General features: G+C 42.5%; 1 protein-coding gene across 3 annotated transcripts in view; it reads right to left on the reverse strand.

Annotated features, from left to right (window-relative positions):
• The window catches only part of LOC137655738 (dehydrogenase/reductase SDR family member 11-like), a 584,611-nt gene that overhangs the window by 147,522 nt on the left and 416,132 nt on the right, over positions 1-20,957 (reverse strand). For all 3 annotated transcript variants that reach the window (XM_068389786.1, XM_068389784.1, XM_068389785.1), the window contains exon 3: positions 19,369-19,537. In XM_068389786.1, the coding sequence (XP_068245887.1) occupies positions 19,369-19,537 (169 nt within the window). The remainder of the gene's footprint in view (positions 1-19,368; positions 19,538-20,957) is intronic.

The raw sequence follows: 20,957 nt of genomic DNA on the forward strand, positions 1-20,957 counted from the left end.
GGCGCATGGCTCCTCCCATACTTGCCACACTTCCCTCTCGAAGCGTAAACGCTATGTGGGGTGCAGATAGCTATGTGGGGTGCAGATAGCTATGTGGCGTGTCAATCATACGTCCCCTGTTATTATACGATATCCTAAAGGGAAACCTTATGGGTACTCGCGCCAGAAGTTAGAATTCTGTGAAACCTTTAGTTTAATTCTCTGGGAATATCTACTGTAGTCATATATACCCTTAGGAAGCTACTGAAGGAACCTTCCATCAGGACGTCATGGCTATCTCACCCAAAAATAGATTTTTCACTTCGCTCAAAATCCGTTTTTTAAGTATATTGGTAGCCCTAAATACAGTGATTTATAATAAATGTTACAAAACAATATTAACATTAAATCTTATTAACATAATTTCATAATAGATAGCCTATTTAAGGATAAAATTCCATATCAACTATGAAATCAACTGTTAACTGTGCGAGTCCAGCTGACAAAATGTAAACAGAATTGTGGTTACGTTCTCGGCAATCTTTTTCTTTCTCCAACCTTTCGATAATTTTAATGGTAGTGTTAATCATGGTATATTAAACCATTATTTTTGTTTAGTACAGTATATATAAAAGCTTTATTTTTCACATCGGGCGTTCGATGTTTTCACTCGTAGATTGGGTTAGTTTATCGGCAGTGAATAGCCTAAATTTCGGTAAGGAGTCGGCAATATTTTGTCATATTTTAAACAGTATACATTTGATTTGCAAAGATTGGTTTTGTAGAGTACATGGTATAATTATAAAAATCTCTCTCTCTCTCTCTCTCTCTCTCTCTCTCTCTCTCGAGAGAGAGAGAGAGAGAGAGAGAGAGAGAGAGAGAGAGAGAGAGAGAGAGAGAGATATTTGAAGCCAGAAATCCTCATATTTCTCTCTCTCTCTCTCTCTCTCTCTCTCTCTCTCTCTCTCTCTCTCTCTCTCTCTCTCTCTCTCTCTCTCTCTCTGTAAGAAATAAAACCTTAGTTCACATATGGCAACCTGAGTTTAAGAATGAAAATAACATGACTATTGTTAGTTGTGGCGATCAATTCCTCGCTTCAGGAGGTACACAAAACAAAAACACGACATTCAATTACAACAACTGATTCTCTCTCTCTCTCTCTCTCTCTCTCTCTCTCTCTCTCTCTCTCTCTCTCTCTCTCTCTCTCTCTCTCTCTCTCTCGTGTTATACAATACTTACAAATAGATGAAGAAACCAAAATCGGTTTTCTTAGTGTCAATTAAATACGAAACGAAAAAATTATACTGTGTATACATCCATTTCAATCATAGCTTAAAATACCGTATCTGATTTCATCAGTAAACCACAATTTTTTAGGAAACATCATTTTATTCTAGAAAATTGCCACTCTTTAAATAGTTAAATGCGCTTCAAGAAATCATGTGCATTTGTTTTTGAATTTCGGGTGTTTTAAAAATCGAGTATTGCTGACTTATTTTGTTTTACTTCTGGCTGTGATCAGATCAGCTGATGTCTAGCTGCCGTTCTCAAGAATATGCGCGTACGAATACAGTAACAGAGTATTGTTTATACCATCTATACAGTTAGTTAATATTACATAAGCACCAATGTGTTTTAATCTATCATATTTCTCTCTCTCTCTCTCTCTCTCTCTCTCTCTCTCTCTCTCTCTCTCTCTCTCTCTCTCACAAATGAAATCTTGTGTCTTCACAAGGTATTGATTATATTAAAAATCAATCATGATTCAATTTTCCTTACTTTTCCAAACTCGCACCATCTCTTGTCACGTCGAACGTTATAGCGGTAACTTAACTGTTGGATTACTTTAAAACACGGCCTAGTACTTTCTTCTTATACTTTTTTCTGACGGTTTCATAATTCAGGTGGGTACAAGTTGACTTATAACTGAAGTTAGAAAAAGTATTTTGGATATGAAATGGACAATTATCTTTCGTAACAGTTTAGAATTATCATGAATTATCATTCTGTCATTAGCGGCAGTTTGTTATTTTTGATTACACGCAAAAGAAAAAAAAAAAAATTTTCCTGCTTTGCTACGTATGTAGGAATTTATGTAGATGCGGTATTATTAATATTTGTAATAACATATTTACTAAAAGCTTTTAATATCATTATTTATCACTTTGATCATGCGTGTTTAATGCCTTTGTTTGTTAATTAAAAACAAAGATGGAGCCTACAATAAACGAATGGAAGGTTTCCGTTGTAGGCGGCGTCATAAAGAAAAACATTATATAAATGGCATTCATTTCATTTATTTGGAAGTTCTAAGAAAAATTAAGTAGAAAATTGGTAATAACAAAATCAACACATAATCAATACTTGGTAAGATTGCTGTCGATGCAAAAACTAACCTATACACAGAACATTGGTAATAACAAAATCAACACATAATCAATACTTGGTAAGATTGCTGTCGATGCAAAAACTAACCTATACACAGATGTGTAAATGCGCCTGTTTCTTCGTTATGATCAGAGATAAACGTAAACAAAACATTGGTTGTCGTTTTTTATTGCGATTTTTGGCGTGTTTAGGAAACACATGATATAAAATCGCCTTTATTTTCATAATTCTGGCTTTTCAATGATTCAACAAAAGCTAGTCTATAGAGTGATGGTTTTGCTATTCACCAGTTGTCTTATAAATAGCTATGACAAACATTAAAATTTGTCTGTATTTTGGGTCGTGTTATAACGGGAAATATACGTTGTTTACACCCATCCTGGTTGTAATTTTAACCTTTTTTCAAGTTATTAGAACTTTAAAGTATATCAAATGTTTGATTTATTTACAAGAACAATTTGATATTATAAAAAAATATAGTATAGTACATAGAAAGTATTGGAAATGGGTAGTAAACACGTTTGAATAGGCAAGTTGTTAGTTGCCATGGCCCTAATAAAATTATTTCTGTTAGTTGTGTGTTTCAAAATATGCGATTTTCCATTTATACGAGGTATTGATCGACCAAATTCTCGCATAATTCGGGACCCTACTGTATATGGTATGAAAAGTAATGGGCCAAGAACACTACCCTGTGGAACACCGGCTATCACATTCCTATAATCACTCTGGTGCCCATCAACAACAACTCTTTGAGATCTATTACTTAAAACTGTTATTTTCATTATAAAATAAATTTTTGAACATACTTACTTGGTGGTTATATATATAGCTTACGTCCCTGACGTCACGGCAGAAAAATTCAAAACTCGCGCCAATCGCTGATTGGATAGCCAGGTGTGCTACCTATGCGCCCCTGGCGAGGTACCCAGAAACCATTCCCTCGGTATTCATATCTTCCATGCCTCTAGTCTCTAGAGGGGAGGAGGGGGAGATTTTAATTATATATAACCACCAGGTAGGTATGTTCAAAAATTTATTCTATAATGAAAATAACATTTTTAAACACAAGACTTACCTGGTGGTTATATATATAGCTGATTAACACCTTTGGTGGAGGGTTAGAGACAGCTAATATAGTTGGAATTCTCCTTAAGTTTCTAAAATACAAAATAAACTTAAGGGTTTTGTACCTAATAAGGAAGCTGACTTCAATGATACTCTGCCATTATGTCTGCTATCCTTATGAGATCCAGCAGTCCTCTCAGGGGGCTGAAGATCCCTAGGAGTTGCCAACCGGTGACACACCTCTTTGTGACAGAGCCTCCTCTAATACCCATTCCGGGGTGCTCTCAAGGAACAAAAAAGATCACCTGACAAATCAATGATTGCGGAAGACTGTCGCAATCTCCACAAGACAACCATAAAAACACCAAATAAAAGTTCCAAGAGAAAGAAAAGGTATTAGAATTATGGGAAAGTAGTGGCGTATCCTTCTCCCACTACTGTACCCACTGCTACAAACGGTCCCAGAGTATATCGGTCATCATATAGAGTCTGGATATTTTTCAAATAGTGTGAGGCGAACACAGATTTGCTTCTCCAGAAGGTTGTGTTCATAATGCTTTGCAAGGAACGATTTTGCTTGAATGCCACTGAAGCTGCCACCGCTCTTACTTCGTGAGTCTTTACTTTCAAAAGACTAAAGTCTGTCTCACTGCAGTGGAAATGAGCCTCTTTAATTAGAAGTCTAATAAAGTAAGACAGAGCATTCTTGGACACTGGCAAGGAAGGTTTCTTCACCGAGCACCACAGTGCTTCCGACTTGTCTCTTAAAGTCTTTGTTCGAAGTAAAACTTGAGGGCCCTTACTGGACATAAAACTCTCTCTAGCTCATTTCCAACCACGTCCGCCAGGTGCAAAATCTGAAAGGCCTTAGGCCAAGGTTGGGAAGGGCGCTCGTTCTTAGCGAGAAAACCCAATTGTAATGAGCAGATCGCTTTACCGTCCTGAAAACCCACATTTCTTCTAAAAGCATGGACTTCACTAACCCTCTTGGCTGTTGCCAGACTAACCAAGAAAAGGTTTTTCATCGTGAGGTCCTTCATAGATGTAGAGTGCAGGGGTTCAAACCTGTCACTCATCAGAAATTTTAAAACAACATCCAGATTCCAAGCTGGTGAATCCTGGTGTTGTTGTTTTGTTGTCTCAAAGGATTTAATTAGTTCTTGAAGATCCTTATTATTTGAAAGGTCCAGGTTCCTGTGCCTGAACACAGTCGTCAACATACTCCTGTATCCCTTGATAGTTGACGTAGAAAAACTTCGTTTCTTTCTCAGGAATGAAAGAAATTCAGCAATCTGAGCTACAGAGGTACTGGAAGAGGAAACAGAGTTGACCCTGCACCATTCCATGAAAACTTCCCCCTTGGATTGATAGACTCTGATGGTTGAAGACCTCCTAGCCCTTGCAATCGACCTAGCTGCCTCCTTCAAAAAGCCTCTAGCTCTTGTGAGTCTTTCGATAGTCTGAAGGCAGTTAGTCGAAGACTTTAGAGATTTTGATGGTGTCTTACCAAGTGGGGCTGTTTGAGTAAATCTACTCGCAAAGGGAGGCTTCTGGGAGTATCCACCATCTATTCCAGTACCTCTGTGAATCATTCTCTTGAGGGGCAGAGGGGGGCTATCAAGGTCATTCTGGTCCCTTCGCTTGTCACAAACTTTTGAAGAACTTTGTACAGGATCTTGAACGGAGGAAAAGCGTACACATCTAGATTTGCCCAATCTAGCAGGAACGCGTCTGTGTGTACTGCCTCGAGATCTGGCACTGAGGAGCAATATGTCTCTAGTCTCTTGGTCATTGCAGTCGCGAAAAGATCTATACAAAGGCGACCCCAAAGTTTCCCCAGACTCTTGCACAACTCTAGGTGTAGAGTCCACTCCGTGGATAGGACTTGTCCTTTCCTGCTGAGACCGTCTGCCAAAACATTCCTTTCCCCCTGGATGAACCTTGTAAGTAAGGTCACCTGTCTTTCCTTTGCCCAAATGAGCCAATGCCGTGGTGTTGTCTGCATTGACTTGAATTACCTTGTTTTGTACTGACCCTTCATAGCTCTTCAGGGCCAAAAGAACTGAAAGCAGCTAAATTTGATTTATGTGGAAAGACTTCTGAATCTCTGTCCACAATCCTGATACTTCCAGATTGCCCAGCGTTTCTCCCCACCCCGAGTCCGAGGCGTCGGAACACAACACAAGGTCTGGGCTCTTCAGCTCTAATGGGCAACCTTCTTGAAATTTAATTGGGTCGTTCCACCACTGGAGGCAGTGTCTCATTGACTTCGTGATCGGAAGACACATCTTCTCCAAAGCCTTCTCCTTGTTCCAGCAAGAGTTGAGGTGAAATTGGAGTGGTAGAAGGTTCAGCCTTCCCAGAGCGATGAACTGTTCTAACGAGGAGAGAGTTCCCAACAGACACATCCACTTCCTCGCCGAACACCTCCGCTCTCCTAGGAACCCACGTATCTTCTGAAGTGCTTGCTCCGTCCTTAAGAGAGACGGAAAAGCCGGAAAAACTTGACTCCGAATCATCAATCCTGAATATATAATCTCTTGAGATGGTTCTAGTGAAGATTTTTCTTTGTTGACCAGAAGACCCAATTCTTCCGTCAACTTCAGTGTTGTCTGAAGATCCTTCAGGCAGCGATCTTGAGAGCGAGCTCTTAAAAGCCAATCGTCCAGGTACAGGGAGGCTCTGATGCCCCCTGAGTGGAGCATCCTTGTTTCATTGAGCATAAGTCTCATGAAGACCTGTAGGGCATAAGTCTCATGAAGACCTGTAGGGCGGTGTTGAGGCCGAAACACAGGGCTCGAAACTGAAAGACCTATCCTTGGAAAACGAATCTCAGAAAATGCTTGAATTTCGGATGAATCGGGATATGGAAATAAGCATCCTGGAGGTCTAGTGATACCATCCAGTCGCCTTTCCTTACTGCTGCAAGCACTGACTTCGTCATCTCCATTGAGAACTTTTTCTGAATAAAGCCGTTGAGAGCACTTACGTCCAGAACTGGACGCCACCCCCCTGAGTTCTTGGGAACCAGGAAAAGGGGGTTGTAAAACCCTGGTGACTGCCAGTCCTGTACTTTCTCTACAGCTCCCTTCTCCAACAAAAGAGACACTTGTAGCTGTAATGCTTGCCTCTTTAATTCTTCCTTGTACCTGGGAGAGAGATCCACAGGAGATAACCTTAGAGGAGGTTGATTTAAAAAGGGGATCCTGTAGCCCTTCTTTAGAAGTTGGACTGACCAAAGATCCGCACCCCTCTTCTCCCATGCCTGTCAGAAGATGTTTAGTCTGGCTCCTACTGCCTGAAGGCGAAAGCAGTCAGACTCTGCCTCGCCCTGATCTTGCTCCTCTTTTCTTAGCTCCCCTTCCATCTGATCTGAAGTTACCTCTAACGGAAGGCTTTCCTCGAAGGGCTGAGAAAACTTTGGAAAAGGAGCAACTTCTTTAGGCTTGCGGCTAACGAAAGATGATGGCAACACTTTCTTTGCCGTCTTTGATACTAGGTCTCTAGGGGCCTTCTGTGTTAACGAAGAAATCTCCCTAATAAGGTCCTGTGGGAACAGAGATGATGACAGCGGAGCATACAATAATTCGGATTTCTGAAAGGATGAAACCCCCACAGACAGAAATGAACACAATTGGGCTCTCTTTTTGAGAATTCCTGCTGTAAAAATTGCAGCTAACTCATTAGCCCCGTCTCACTACGCCTTATTCATGCAGGATATGACGTGGATTAGGTTCGAAGAGTCTCCTTCCTTGAGTGTAGTCATCTTTTTTCCCAAGGCCTCCAGAGTCCAATCAAGGAAATTAAATACCTTGAAGGCTCTGAAAACACCTTTGAGTAAATGGTCTAATTCAGAGGTAGACCAAAATACCTTAGTCTTCCTCATGGCCGATCTACGAGGAGCATCTACCAGGCTTGAGAAATCTCCATGGGCAGAGGCAGGAACTCCCAAGCCGAGAACCTCTCCCGTATCGTACCAAACACTAGACCTAGAAGCCAACCTAGTAAAGGGAAATGCGAAGGCCGCTTTCCCTTGCTCTTTCTTGGCACCCATCCAGTCTCCCATTAATTTAAGTGCTCTTTTAGATGAACGAGAGAGCACCATTTTAGTGAACAGAGACTTTTTCTTAGGTTTCCCTAGAGTAAACTCTGATAGAGGCGATCGTGGAGCCACAGGAATATACGACTCTGGGAACTCAACATGAAAAATCTTCATCAGCTTCTTTAAGTCTACCGAATGATGAAAAGACTTAAGAGTCCTCATCCTCAGATAACTCCTCAAAGGGTTCGGAAGGTGAAAGAGGAATATCAGCTTCTTCCTCTAATAATAAGTCTCGCTGCTCCTCAGAACACTCGCGATCCGCGCGATCAGAGTTAAGAACCGTTGCATTATGTTCAAAGTCCTGTCTGGATGTTTGTTGTTCTGCATCGCATACAAGAGGGCATTCAATGTAAGAACGCTTGCGTTCCGATGAATGCTCGATGAGAGGACGCCTGGTGTCACACTCGCATTCAGCTGAACGCTCGATGGGAGGACGCTTGCGCTCTGAACCCTCGATGTGAGGATGCTTGAGGTCACGTTCTGGAAGATGCTCGCGTTCTGTTGAATGCTTGTTGGATGAACGCCTGACATCACGCTCAACGTCACATCATAGGGGACTCGATGGGAGAACGCTCGACATCACGCCTCGCTGAACGCTTGAAAGAGCTTTCAGCAGAACGATCACAATCACTGCTAAGCGCATGAACAGCAGCTCGATTAGGAGTACGCTCGACTTCCTGAAAGCCCGAGAGATCACCCTTACGTGAAGAACGTTTACTTTCTCGATCATCTCTGTGCGTAGCCGCACACTCAAGGCATTTAGAAACTTTATTAACAAGCATTCGCCGACTGTCTGCCTTGCGCCGCTTAGTGTTAAGAGAGGAGGATTCAGTAGGTTAGTAGCCTTTCATAAAAGAAGAAAGCTTCTGCTGCATTTCTTGCAACATCTTAAAATTAGAATCTTGCGAAACACTAATCGCAAGCTCTTCCTCTCCACCGCTCAAAGATCGCTTAGAGCGAACAGCGGGTGAGATCCAATCTGAAGGAGGCGAAGGAGCATGAAACAATGTTGCGGCCAGTTTGGATAATTGCTCAACAGCAGGACTATTTCCAACTAATGTCCTAGCTGCCTAGCAGGTCGCATGGAAGGTGAGCTTCCTTCAGACAAAAAGCATTCAGGACTGTTCCAATGACTACAGCCTGCTTGCAATGTCCTGGAAGGACGTTGGTAAAATTTCCTCTTAAGAGGTCTAGATGTTTGACTCCAACCTCTTTTAGGAAAATCATCCTCCGATGATGAGCCAAAATTTTTAACTTCATCTTTACTACAGTAAGAGCGAACGTCCTGGGAAAAATCAACAGGAACGCTCGAGGGAACGTCTGCTCGGGAAGTAAGGCCTCTCGTTTTCTTTTGTCTTTCGACATTCCTTCTCCCAGGGGTTGGGGAGCTTGGAAGAGGTCCAGGACTAGGAAAATGACAAGCTCGAGCAGGCGTACCCTGCACAGCACTATTAACACTCACTGTACCTTTAACACTTTCACTTTTTAGCTGTTTAACATCAGCCATTAACTGCGTTCTATCCGCAGCGATAGACTCTACCTTCGTATCCAACGCCTGGATAGCCAACATCATATCTTTAAGTGTTGGTTCATTAATGGTACTCGTAGCGGGATCTGGAACTACCACTACAGGAGAAGGAATAGGAACAGTGACATAAGGAATCTTTAAAAGAAAGAGAAGAACTACGTCTTACCCTATCTTTAGCTAACTTACGAATATAACGATCGAAATTAAGCCACTCATGATCAGACAAAATAAGGCATTCGTCACACCTATCATGAAGTTTGCAAACTTTAACCCTACATTTAATGCATAATGAATGAAGATCAATGGAGGCCTTTGATAAACGGGTCTTACACCCACTAGCACACACCCTAAAACCACTAGAAGGGGTAGTCATTTTGAACTTTTACAGAGAGATCAAATACAAGCAAGGGTAAAAAAATCAATATCCAAACACATAACTAGAGTATCCAAACGAAAAATCAATCAAGCGAGAGTCAAAAAACCAGAATTATTGTACTTCACCAAAGGGATAGCAATAATCAGTCAAAACTCGAGGAGAATACCCAACCAATGTTACTGCTAGCGCCGGCAGGGAAGATATGAATACCGAGGGAATGGTTTCTGGGTACCTCACCAGGGGCGCATGGGTAGCACACCTGGCTATCCAATCGGCGATTGGCGCAAGTTTTGAATTTTTCTGCTGTGATGTCAGGGACGTAAGCTATATATATAACCACCAGGTAAGTCTTGTGTTTAAAAAGTCAATAATAATGCTAAGAAATGACCCACCCACTCCCAACTGTTTGAGTTTGAAAACAAGTGCCTCATGATTAACACGGTCAAAGGCAGCACTAAAATCAAGGCCAATCATACGAACTTCCTGACCACAATCAAGGGATTTCTGTACAGCATTGGAGATTGTAAGAAGGGCATCACATGCTCCAAGGCCTTTACGAAAACCAAGTTGCAAACTAGGGAATAGATGATTATCTTCAGCAAACCTATTAAGACGTTTTGCCCGAAGACGTTCAAAAACTTTAGATAATATGGGAGTTATGGAAATAGGGTGGTAATCAGTGGGACTTGAGCTACCACAAACACATTTACATAGAGGAGTAACATTACCAATTCTCCAACAAGTGCTAAAAGCTCCTCTTCTTGCTAACTTGCACAAAATAACAGATAACTTTGGAGCTAAGAAATCTGCTGTCTTTATAAAAAACAAAGAAAAAATGCCATTTGGGTCTAAACCTCCGTAAGCATCAAGGTCCATCAACAGAGCTTTAATCTCACAAGATTGAAAAGCTAAACTAGTTAGTTTAGCTTCAGGAAAATAGGAATGAGTAAGTTCAAGTTTTTCATTACTCTGTTTACTGTCAAAAACATCAGCCAACAGGGTTGCCTTTTCCTTTGGACAGTGAGTGATTGAGCCATCTGGTTTAAGTAAAGGAGGAACTGTTGCATCTACACCAAAGAGTGCAGATTTAAGGGTAGACCACCATTTATGTTCCTGAGTTGTACCAGAAAGGGTTTCTTTTATGGTTACGTTATACGTTAGTAAAGTAATTTCCCGTTTAGCCTTGATCTTTACCGTTTCTTCTTGATTCTGATGAGATGTTATATTCTCTTGAATCTATGGAATTCCAGATAAGTTACGATACTTATCCGCTCTCTGAGAAAAGAGGCTAAACCCTTCTTCCGCTGGCATAGACGCCCGTCACTGTCTCTCCTCATTGCTGTCGAGTAGAACGATGTTCTTCCTGCCTTCGGCTTTGAATCAGATAGTGACATACTCAGGGTGCCCTTGTCTTGCCGACGGCAACATCGTCAGCACAGGAAGTCATATTTCCCAGCTCATTGTTTTAAGGAGGACGACATAGCCTGCTGCCACCTCTTACAACAATGAACTATAAGACTTTCAACCCCTCTCCCTCTATCCTTTCGTGACGGCGTGTCGTCACAAGATTCTTTTGCTGGTACTCTGACAATCACCCCGACTTGCTGAGATGATTGCGTTATCGGCAGGTGTTCTGCCGGCGGCAGTAAGTTCCTTCGTCTCGCTACTGCCTTCACCCTGACTTCCCTTCCCTAATAGGAAGTTGATAAGAATGGGGGAGGACTAAGGCGTCTTCTGACGGCTTCGGGCAGGAAACCTAACATACTTTGGGAAGTCCTCACCTCTCTCGAGTTGCCATTTACATTCCTTAGCCGCCGACTCTATTGCCGGCGACAAGCTAGTATGTAGATGGGTGGAAGCCAGAATCTGACAGATTCTTCCCCCTTCCATTGGAACTTTCACTTCTTTAATCTTTTTCTCTTTCTTTTGGTTAGCCACTGTCGGTACTAACCTAATACCAGCAGTAACTGCTGGCAGACTACTGAATATAATTATACAGTAGAATACATGTTTTCTAACATATCCCGTGTTTGCCATCGCAGACAATTGTTGAGACCACAATCCTTTATTGAGGTTGAGTAATCCCTCAATACCCAGATGGTTTCTTTGATCATCGGGGATTTACAATACCCGATCTGTATTAATACAGTACTACAAGTGGATGACGTTGGTATAAATTACTTACTAACACTAACTCTAGTTTCTAGAGTTTCTCTCCCCTGTAACCTTCCCTATAAGGGAAACTTAATATTAATACAGACGTAGATCTCAGCAATAGTCTGGGAGGGGAATTCACTCGGATATGTGTCTTTTCTTATTTCCTTTCAAGCTTACTATCCTAAGCTACCATTTACAATAGTGATTACTATTGTTGCTATATATTGCATGCTTTATATATCACATGATACTCATGGAAAGTTTCTCCTCCTTTACAGGATGATCCTGGTGAGAAATGTGGAGCGATGTTCTGCAACCACAAGGGGAGGGACTTCTGTGGCCACACGATGTATAGGTCTCATGCCCCCTGCTGCATCATAACAGGAGCCCTGAAATATTGGGACCTGAAAGGCTGCAACATCTGCTCGACCCTGCTAACTAACAGCTTCGGCGAGGCCCCCTTAGTGAGACTAGAGACTAGGGACATGGCAAGGGATACCCTTCGCAAGTGGGTAAGGGGGTTCCAGAAGAACTCCCCAGGACCATACTTACCCAACGACTCCCTGAGGTGTACATTGTTCCCCAAGACTCTCCCTAACGCAGTGGTGTCCCGGGAACAGCTCCGGTCTCCCTTCATCCAGTTGAAGGTTGACTCGGACACCAATAGGACCATAGAGGACATGGACATCCAACAAGAGAGGATGTCAGAAGTGCCCTCTGACACGGATCAAGACCTGCTGCACGGTATCCCTGAAGAGGATGAGGATCTTCCCCTCGTGGAGGAAGAGGAATCCCTCTCGACGGCAGCAGAAGGCCCTCAGTTTGCTGTAACTGCATACCAGCCACTACTATCAACGTCCTCTGCACCGACTCCACAACCTGTTGCTCAGGCCAATGCGAGTGAAGAGATTCTGCTGTATCTTAAACTCATGATGGAGTCATTCCAATAGGAGCAGAAGGCCATCCAGGAGTCATTCAGGCAGCAGCAAAGAAACATGCAGGAGAAGATTGACCGTCTAGGAACCGCCAGGGGCACGTCTAAGAAGCCTCTTAGAGTATCCGATCTCCCTCATTGCTCCGAATCCAATCCGTGGAGGTAGGCGGAGCACATGCCCATGATGGATGGGAAACTATTCGTTTCCGAGAAACTGGGAGCCAGGCCTGTTGAAGACCTTGAGTTCTGGCCTAACTTCCCTGCTTATCTCGAGTGCTATGTGAGACTGCGGGACGGAAGTGCGACCTGAGAAGAAACGGTCCCTAAGGAAGTTATCGTGTTTGAGCACTTAAGGCGCAGGCCATCCTTCTCCCTGAAGGGAGCCGAATATTCAAATTCTAAAGTGTCAGCACTGAGCAAGAAACATGCTACCTTTCTTGCCCCTTCCTCAATCTCATTTCCCTTAACAGAGAAAGCGTTCGACTCTGTTGTCAAAGCTGCCGACGAGGGAAAACACTACCCGACTTTGGAAGAATGCAAGCCATTCTCCCTCGCACTGCCTACCAGTGAAGGAAAGTGGAAGGATGTCCACCTAACCTTCTCTGTCTCAAAACTGGACCCGGAGATCACAGGACAGCATTTGCCAGACCATCTTCTGAAGAAGGAACAGGAGTCGAAGGAAAGCCTTGCAGCCTCCCTCTCTCATCAGAACTGCTTGGAACTAAGTGCGAGCAAGCATAATGCCCCGGATATCTTCCTTTTTCCTAGCCAAGTCTCACATGGGTACCCTTGTGAAGGACTTTTACGCTTTCCCCAGGGCGAGGAGAGCTTTCAGAGACTTCGTTCAGGCAGCAGCGACCACACGGCATGAACTAAGGAAGTTGATTACCTCGAATATCTGGGGTAAAGACCTCTTTCCACAGGATCTGGTCCAAGAGGTCATTGCGAAGGCAGCAACAGAGAACAGGAACCTTCTCCAAAAATGGGGCATGTCCTCGAAGAGGAAATCTTCTGCGGAAGGAGGCCCCAACCCAAGAACAAGAGAGCAAGGAGACTGCGAAGACCTGTGCAAGTCCCAGCCATGACCATGACCATGACCACAATGCCTCAGACCACCTTCCAGGTGGTCCCTCAGCAGCTGGTAACGCAGTCGCTGGTGTGAAACCCTACCTTTGAGAGGCAGTCGACTTCCTTTCGGTTCAGCCAGAAAGGAAGAGGTTTTAGGAGAAGTTCTCCAAGAGGTAACTTCTCTCGGGGCCGAGGAGGACGTGGTCACGGAGGAAAATCTGAAGGACCCCCCAAGCAACGAGGGGTTTCAGGAGGGGATAGACTTCATCGTTTTCGGGATCGCTAGACCTTCTATCCCTGGGCCCACAGCCTAATTACGAATGGATTCAATGGAAATGGAGCAAAAATCCACCCCGTTCTCCAGAATTCTTCCAACACTCCACCCCCTTGTTAGAAAAATATATCTCAGAACTCTTGACCAAGATGGAGATAAGGAAAACGAAGTCCATCAAGTCCCAGGAAAGGCTGTTTTGTGTTCCGAAGAAAGACTCAGACAAACTCAGAGTCATTCTAGACTTGTCTTCATCAACAAGTTCATCGAGAACAACAAGTTCCGGATGCTTACCTTGCAACACATAAGGACCCTTCTACCGAAAAGGGGCGTTCACGGTCTCAATAGACCTGGCAGATGCTTACTGGCATCTCCTGATGAGTCGCCTCTTTTCCTCCTACCTAGGATTCAGACTACAGAAGAAGTAGTTTGTCTTCCGAGCAATGCCCTTTGAACTGAACACAGCCCCAAGGATATTCACCAAGCTAGCAGACACAGTCATTCAACAGCTACGCACCGTAGGTGTTCAAGTGGTAGCTTACTTAGACGATTGGTTGGTATGGGCAGCATCCAAGATTACTCGTCTGCAGGCAGCTCAAGAAGTGATCCAGTATCTGGAACACTTAGGCTTCAAAATCAACTGCAAGAAGTCTTGTCTCACTCCAGCTCAACAGTTCCAGGGGTTGGGAATCCAATGGAACTTGAAGTCACACCACCTCTTCATTCCATCCAAGAAGAGGAGAGAGATACCGGGATCTGTCAGGAGACTAATCCGTTACAAAAGGATTTCAAAACGCCAACAGGGAAGTCTTGGGCTTTCTACAGTTCTCAGCAGTGACAGACCCAGTGCTAAAGGCACGTTTAAAAGATGCATCAGGAGTCTGGAGGAAATACGCATCGAACGCTCAAAGGGATCAACTAAGGTCGACTCCAGCCTTTTTGCACAGACAATTAAGGCTGTGGTCCACAGCCAAGAGTCTAGCGCGGATAGTTCCCCTGCAACCACCATAACTTTCGGTAGTGATCCATACGGATGCCTCTTTGGAAGGATGGAAAGGTCATTCTCATGACAGGAAGGTGCAAGGGATTTGGTCACGCCAGTTCAAAAGATTTCATATCAACATTCTGGAAGCTATGGCAATGTTCCTGACATTGAAGAGACTATCTCCTCACAGATCAACCCACATCAGGTGGGTCCTGGACAACGAGGTGATAGTAAAGTGTCTAAACCGACAAAGCTCAAGATCACCTCACATCAACCATGTGATGTTATCCATCTTCTACCTGGCAAGGAAGAAAAGATGGCACTTATCAGCACTTCATCTATAAGGGTTCCGCAATGTGACGGCAGACGCTCTATCCAGGCAAAAGCCCATAGAGACAGAATGGTCCTTGAATGCAAACTCATTCTCCTTCATCTTAGGATAAGTCCCAGAACTGCAGATTGACCTCTTCGCAACGAGCAACAACAAGAAATTATCTCGTTATGTAGCCCCTTACCTGGACCCTCAAGCAGAAGCGATGGATACCATGTCTCTAGACTAGAACAGATAGAATTATATTTATGTGTTTCCACCAACCAATCTCCTGCTAAAAGTCCTCGACAAGCTAAGATCCTTCAGAGGGACGGCAGCGGTGGTAGCCCCAAGTGGCCCAAGAGCAATTGGTTTCCTCTAGTCCTAGAGTGGAATCTGAAGCTGTTTCCACTGCCGAATCCAGTGCTGTCCCAACCAGTCCAGAAGTCGACTGTCTACACTTCATCCTCGAGAACCAACAACCTACATCTCATGATTTTCTCACCCTAGCGGCGAGCAAAAGGTTCGGAATCTCAGGAGACAAAGTTGACTTCATCGAAGAGTACAAGTCATTTTCTACTAGGAGACAGTACAAATCGTCATGGAAGAAATGGGTGACCTTTGTGAAAGAAAGGAAACCGACAGAAATATCGATAGATTTCTGTCTTGCATTCTTCATACACCTCCACGAACAAAGCCTGAACTCTACTACAATTACTTCTTGTAAGTCGGCCCTGGCTTGACCACTTCTGTATGCTTTCAAGGTAGACCTCTCAGGTAAAATCTTTAATAAGATTCCGAAAGCATGTGCTAGACTCAAACCTGCAGCCCCACCAAAGCCCATCACTTGGTCTTTGGACAAAGTCTTGCACTATGCTTTGAACCTGGATAATGAGAACTGTACTCTACAGGATTTGACACAGAAAGTTATCTTTCTGTTCGCAATATCCTCAGGGGATAGAGTTAGCGAAATAGTGGCCTTATCTAACAACGAAGGCCATGTTCAGTTCCTGGACTCACTAAAACTGAATTTATTTCCCGATCCTGCCTTTCTCGCTAAGAACGAGCTATCCACCAAGAGGTGAGGTCCTTGGAGAATCTGCCCAATGAAGGAAGATGCCTCTCTGTGCCCAGTAGAGTGTCTTAAGGTCTATCTTCGAAGAACTTTAAACTTCAATGGAGGACAGCTCTTCAGAGGCGAAACCTCAGGATTGAACCTATCTTCAAAACAACTGAGAGCGAAGCTCACCTACTTTATTCGCAGGGCGGATCCTGACAGTACACCCACGGGTCACAATCCGAGGAAAGTTGCTTCGTCGCTGAACTTCTTTCAGCATATGGACTTTGAGAGACTCCGCTCGTACACTGGGTGGAAGTCATCCAGGGTCTTCTACAAACATTACGCGAAGCAAGTACAGGAGATAAAACATTTTGTGGTGGCGGCTGGTACTGTAATTAAACCTGCCGTTTTGTGCTGCGATGAACAGTGGAGTGTTTTGGGACTTTACGGTGCTTTGGGTGCGTGGGTATACGTACCCACTTGTGCAGATCACAACTATGGTGGACGCACTGTTCTGAGTAGGTGCATATCTGATCGATACACCAGTGCCGAGTGAACGTTTGCGTTACGGTGTCTTAAGCATTTCCGAACATCTGACAACGTCAGATAGATTTGGTTTTCACATCTTCCATTGAGTGACATTATTTTGATAATGTATTATGTATATTTTTTCTACACGAGAAAATATGTGTTCGATGTGTTGTATACTGGATCAGATACATACTTTGTTGTAACTACATTTTGATAATCTAGTTGCATAACAAAATACTTAGCCGTATTTGCGTTTTATCACTGCTCCCTCAGTTATAAGCTAATAGAGTATATTAGTTTTACTAAACCCCTTATGGTATTTAGGCTCTTGAAGTCACAATATTATTTTCTAAAGGAATAATCATGAGCTTAAGTACTTAAGGTAAGTGAACAGGGTACGTTTCAAACTCTACCCTTTTGTTCCGATAGGGAATACAAACCTTGAATCCTTATCGTCGACATCGACATTTCCCTGCTAGGGGGGCAGGATGCACTAAGTCGGCTCCAGGCTTGGTACACGTGAGAAATCTCTGGATTTTCACATACAGGTCTAGTAGACCAGATAAGGTGAATCTATTCAAGGTAGAAGGCACATACACAAACCCACAGCTAATAGTAATTTCAAGACAATTCCCTTGTATACTTCCATCAGCACGACATGGCCTGAGCCAAAAAAGCGGATTCTGATCAAAGTGAAAAATCTATTTTTGGGTGAGAGGGCCATGTCGTTCTGATGGAACCCAGCCTTTTGCTGATCGCTCCCAAAATTACTTTAACTGTGGCCATTTCCCCTTAACAGCAAGAATGGGAAAGGCGTAGTAGTAGGGAAGGAGATCCACCGGATACCTAGAACGGCATCCCTTGCTTTTTGCCACTCTTCCCCCTTACATCGAAGCATTAAATCTAACTGGGGTGAAGATTGCCATGTGTCGTATCTGGAATACGTCCCCTGATATTATACGATATCCTTCAATGGATACTCGTGCCAGGAGTTGGAATCCTGGAGACCTTTGGTTTTAATTCTCTGGGAGTATCACTGTAGCAAATATCCCTTACAAGGCTACCTATAGGAACCCTTCCATCAGGACGACATGGCCTTCTCACCCAAAAATAGATTTTTCACTTTGATCAAAATCCGTTATATTGCCTTAGTCTAGAGTTTCCTTACCAATCCCCTTACATGTTTAACTTAGGGCCAAGATACCCAAACTATATTTCATAAATTCACTCTTCACTTGCTGTAACTTCCCAATATGATTTATGGTTCCAACATTCCAATTGCCTATTTTCAATTTTTCTTTAGTGTTTACAAACCGTAAGATTCTGAGCACTGTGCTACGCCCGGGACTAGGGGCCATTCTTTCCCCTTCTCTTTCCCTGAATGACTAAATCCACAGAGGATTCATTGGCTATATACATCAAAGGATAGCCAGTTCCTTGTAATGCACAGTGCCTATCTAACTAAGGCAAGTGACCCCTGCCAGTCCATGCTAATTCTATTAAGATCAACCGTCAGGCATCAGGAGTAAATGCCGAAGAGACAGTTTGTCCATCACCTTAAACCCCACCCATCATCCTGCTGCCAGTGACTTCATCGAGATTCGGGGGGGCATTTCCTACACACCCAAAGCTGTCATTACTCCACCACGTTGCTCATCCGTTTATACAAGTACTGTATAACAGTTGGCAAAGATGGATTGCTAAGATATAGCAATTAGTACTTTCTTCATATCGTTTAAACTGATACAGTATGGTTCCAGAGTTGCTGACAACTGATCCTCATTATCAGCTATATTTTCTTTGTTTACATCATCAAAATCTGTAGAAAAATAGCTCAAATCTACACTGTGTTCGCTGTCTGAATCCATTTTAACGGGGTTAACCGATTGTAAACAAAACGGTGGACGGAATCAAGTTGTCTCTCCATGACATCACACAATGGCAGAGCAGCCTTTACCAAATTTCGCGAGTCTGGTTGAGACCAGTGCCGGCTGGTGTAGTTTATTTTATCAACAAATGAAAGTGACTCCTAGTGAATTATAAATAGATATTGTTTATTCTTTAAGTTATTTTAAGGATAACTGCCTACATTTAATAACCTTTCTACAAGTTCTTTTACTTGATAATTTCCATAAGCTATTAAAAGTAAATGGAATATTCCCCACGAAAGGTTAAGAAACTTGATATATTGTTAACCCCTATAGGCAATACATAGCCAAGTGGATCTTTAAATCTAAACAAAAGCCTAATTACAACCCTATAACATAGGTTAAAAGCCAGATTACATACCTTCCTAATCTTGCCTTAAATTCTATAGCAAAAAGCCAAATTTTAAATACAAAAATTCAAAATTAAGTTAGTAAGTTGTCTTTCCCCAACTGTTGATGATGATGATATCAAGCACCAAGTATGCTTGTTCTTGGGAACTGGCAGATACAAGATTATCCCCCCTCCCATAAAGTAGAGGGAGATCAGGCATTGGTCAGCTCCCCAAAGAGGAGATTTAGTCGAGAAGATGTGCTTCAATAATGTTAGCACTGTGACTCTCAGGTACGTATCATTGAAATAACCTAAAATGTTCTCAATAAAATAAAAATAAAGATATTCTTACCTAAGAGACTTTTATCATAAGACATCCCTGCATTGTTAACACATATATCCACTCCTTTGTACTTTTCCTTGATAACAGAGAAAAGGTTTTCCACATCGCCATCTTTGGTCAGATCACATTTAACACCAAACAAAGTCCCAGGGTTTCCCTCCAGCTCCTTTGTTAAAGCCTGCAATACATGGTAATTAAATATTAAAGAACTGTTTGAATACTTCAAAATATTATCTGATGGCTAAGGAAGCTGTTTAAGTGCATAGAGTTATCTTTAATTACATAACAAATTTGAAAGTAATTGGTATTTTTCACTAACTATGAAAACCCAAGTCCTTTACAAAGAAAAATGATAACAGTGAAGCTAGATTACAGTAATTAATCTTATAATAAGGTGCCTTCCTCTTTTAATGCTGTTTTTTCAATAGCAGTCAGTATAGCATATAGTTCGGCAGTAAATATAGAAGAAACTAAAGGAAGTGAATCTCTACTATTAAATGCACTGCTATATACTCCAAATCCAATTCTAGCATCAGAAAGGGAGCCATCAGTATACATAAAAGTTGATTCCTTATGTTCTGTAGCATGTTCATAAAAAGGGACCTGGCTTCTAAATCAGTCATGGTCTTTTTTATGCCAATAAAATATTTACAAAAAGATATCTCTGGTAATTTCTGTGGAGGGATTGATGATATCTTAAATTGAAGCACTTTAATTCTAACAGTGTTAAGACTGTTTAATAAACGGATTTTGAGCGAAGCGAAAAATCTATTTTTGGGTGAGATAGCCATGTCGTCCTGATGGAAGGTTCCTATAAGTAGCTTCCTAGGGTATATTTGAGTACAGTGATATTCCCAGAGAATTTACCTTTAGGTCTCCAGAATTCTAACTCCTGGCACGAATATCATTAAAATTTCTCTCAAGGATATCGCATAATATCAGGGGACGTATATCTTGATATGACACATAGCAATCTTCACCCCGAATAGCGTTTTCACTTCGAGGGGGAAAGTGGCAAAAATAGAAGGGGAACCGTTATCAAGGTACCCTTCCTCCGTTACTACCTTGAGTATCTAGATGGCGCCATCGTCGCCGCCATGTTTTATTCCTTGTGGCGTTGAGCAAGGTGCTACAGATATAGTACAGATATAGTAGTTTCGGGAGGGATCTTGCCAAGGCCTTTTCTATAAAAAGGAGGGCGGGTCCATCAAGACAACATGGCTATCTCACCCAAAAATAGATTTTTTGCTTCACTCAAAATCTGTTTTTTGGGCTCAAGCCATGTCGTCCTGATGGAAGGTTACCAGAGCATTATTTAGAAAGTACCGTATCTGTGGATTTTCCGAATGTGCCTTAACCTCAGGACAATATTTCCTTGGTCATTTAGACCATAGAGAGATATGGCGTTATCGTTATACATCATTACTTCTAATCATGAACTATGTTAGTGCTTCCTGCCCCCTGCTGAGAAGAGTCATACTAGACTTAGGAAAAAATCTCGAGGTTTGCATATATCATATGAACAAACATAGCAACAAGAGCATACAGGTCTCACTGTATGCCAAGCCAGTCAAAGTTTGTACTCTAATACAAACCAA

Source organism: Palaemon carinicauda, chromosome 16 (assembly GCF_036898095.1).
Source record: "Palaemon carinicauda isolate YSFRI2023 chromosome 16, ASM3689809v2, whole genome shotgun sequence".
NCBI lineage: Eukaryota > Metazoa > Arthropoda > Malacostraca > Decapoda > Palaemonidae > Palaemon > Palaemon carinicauda.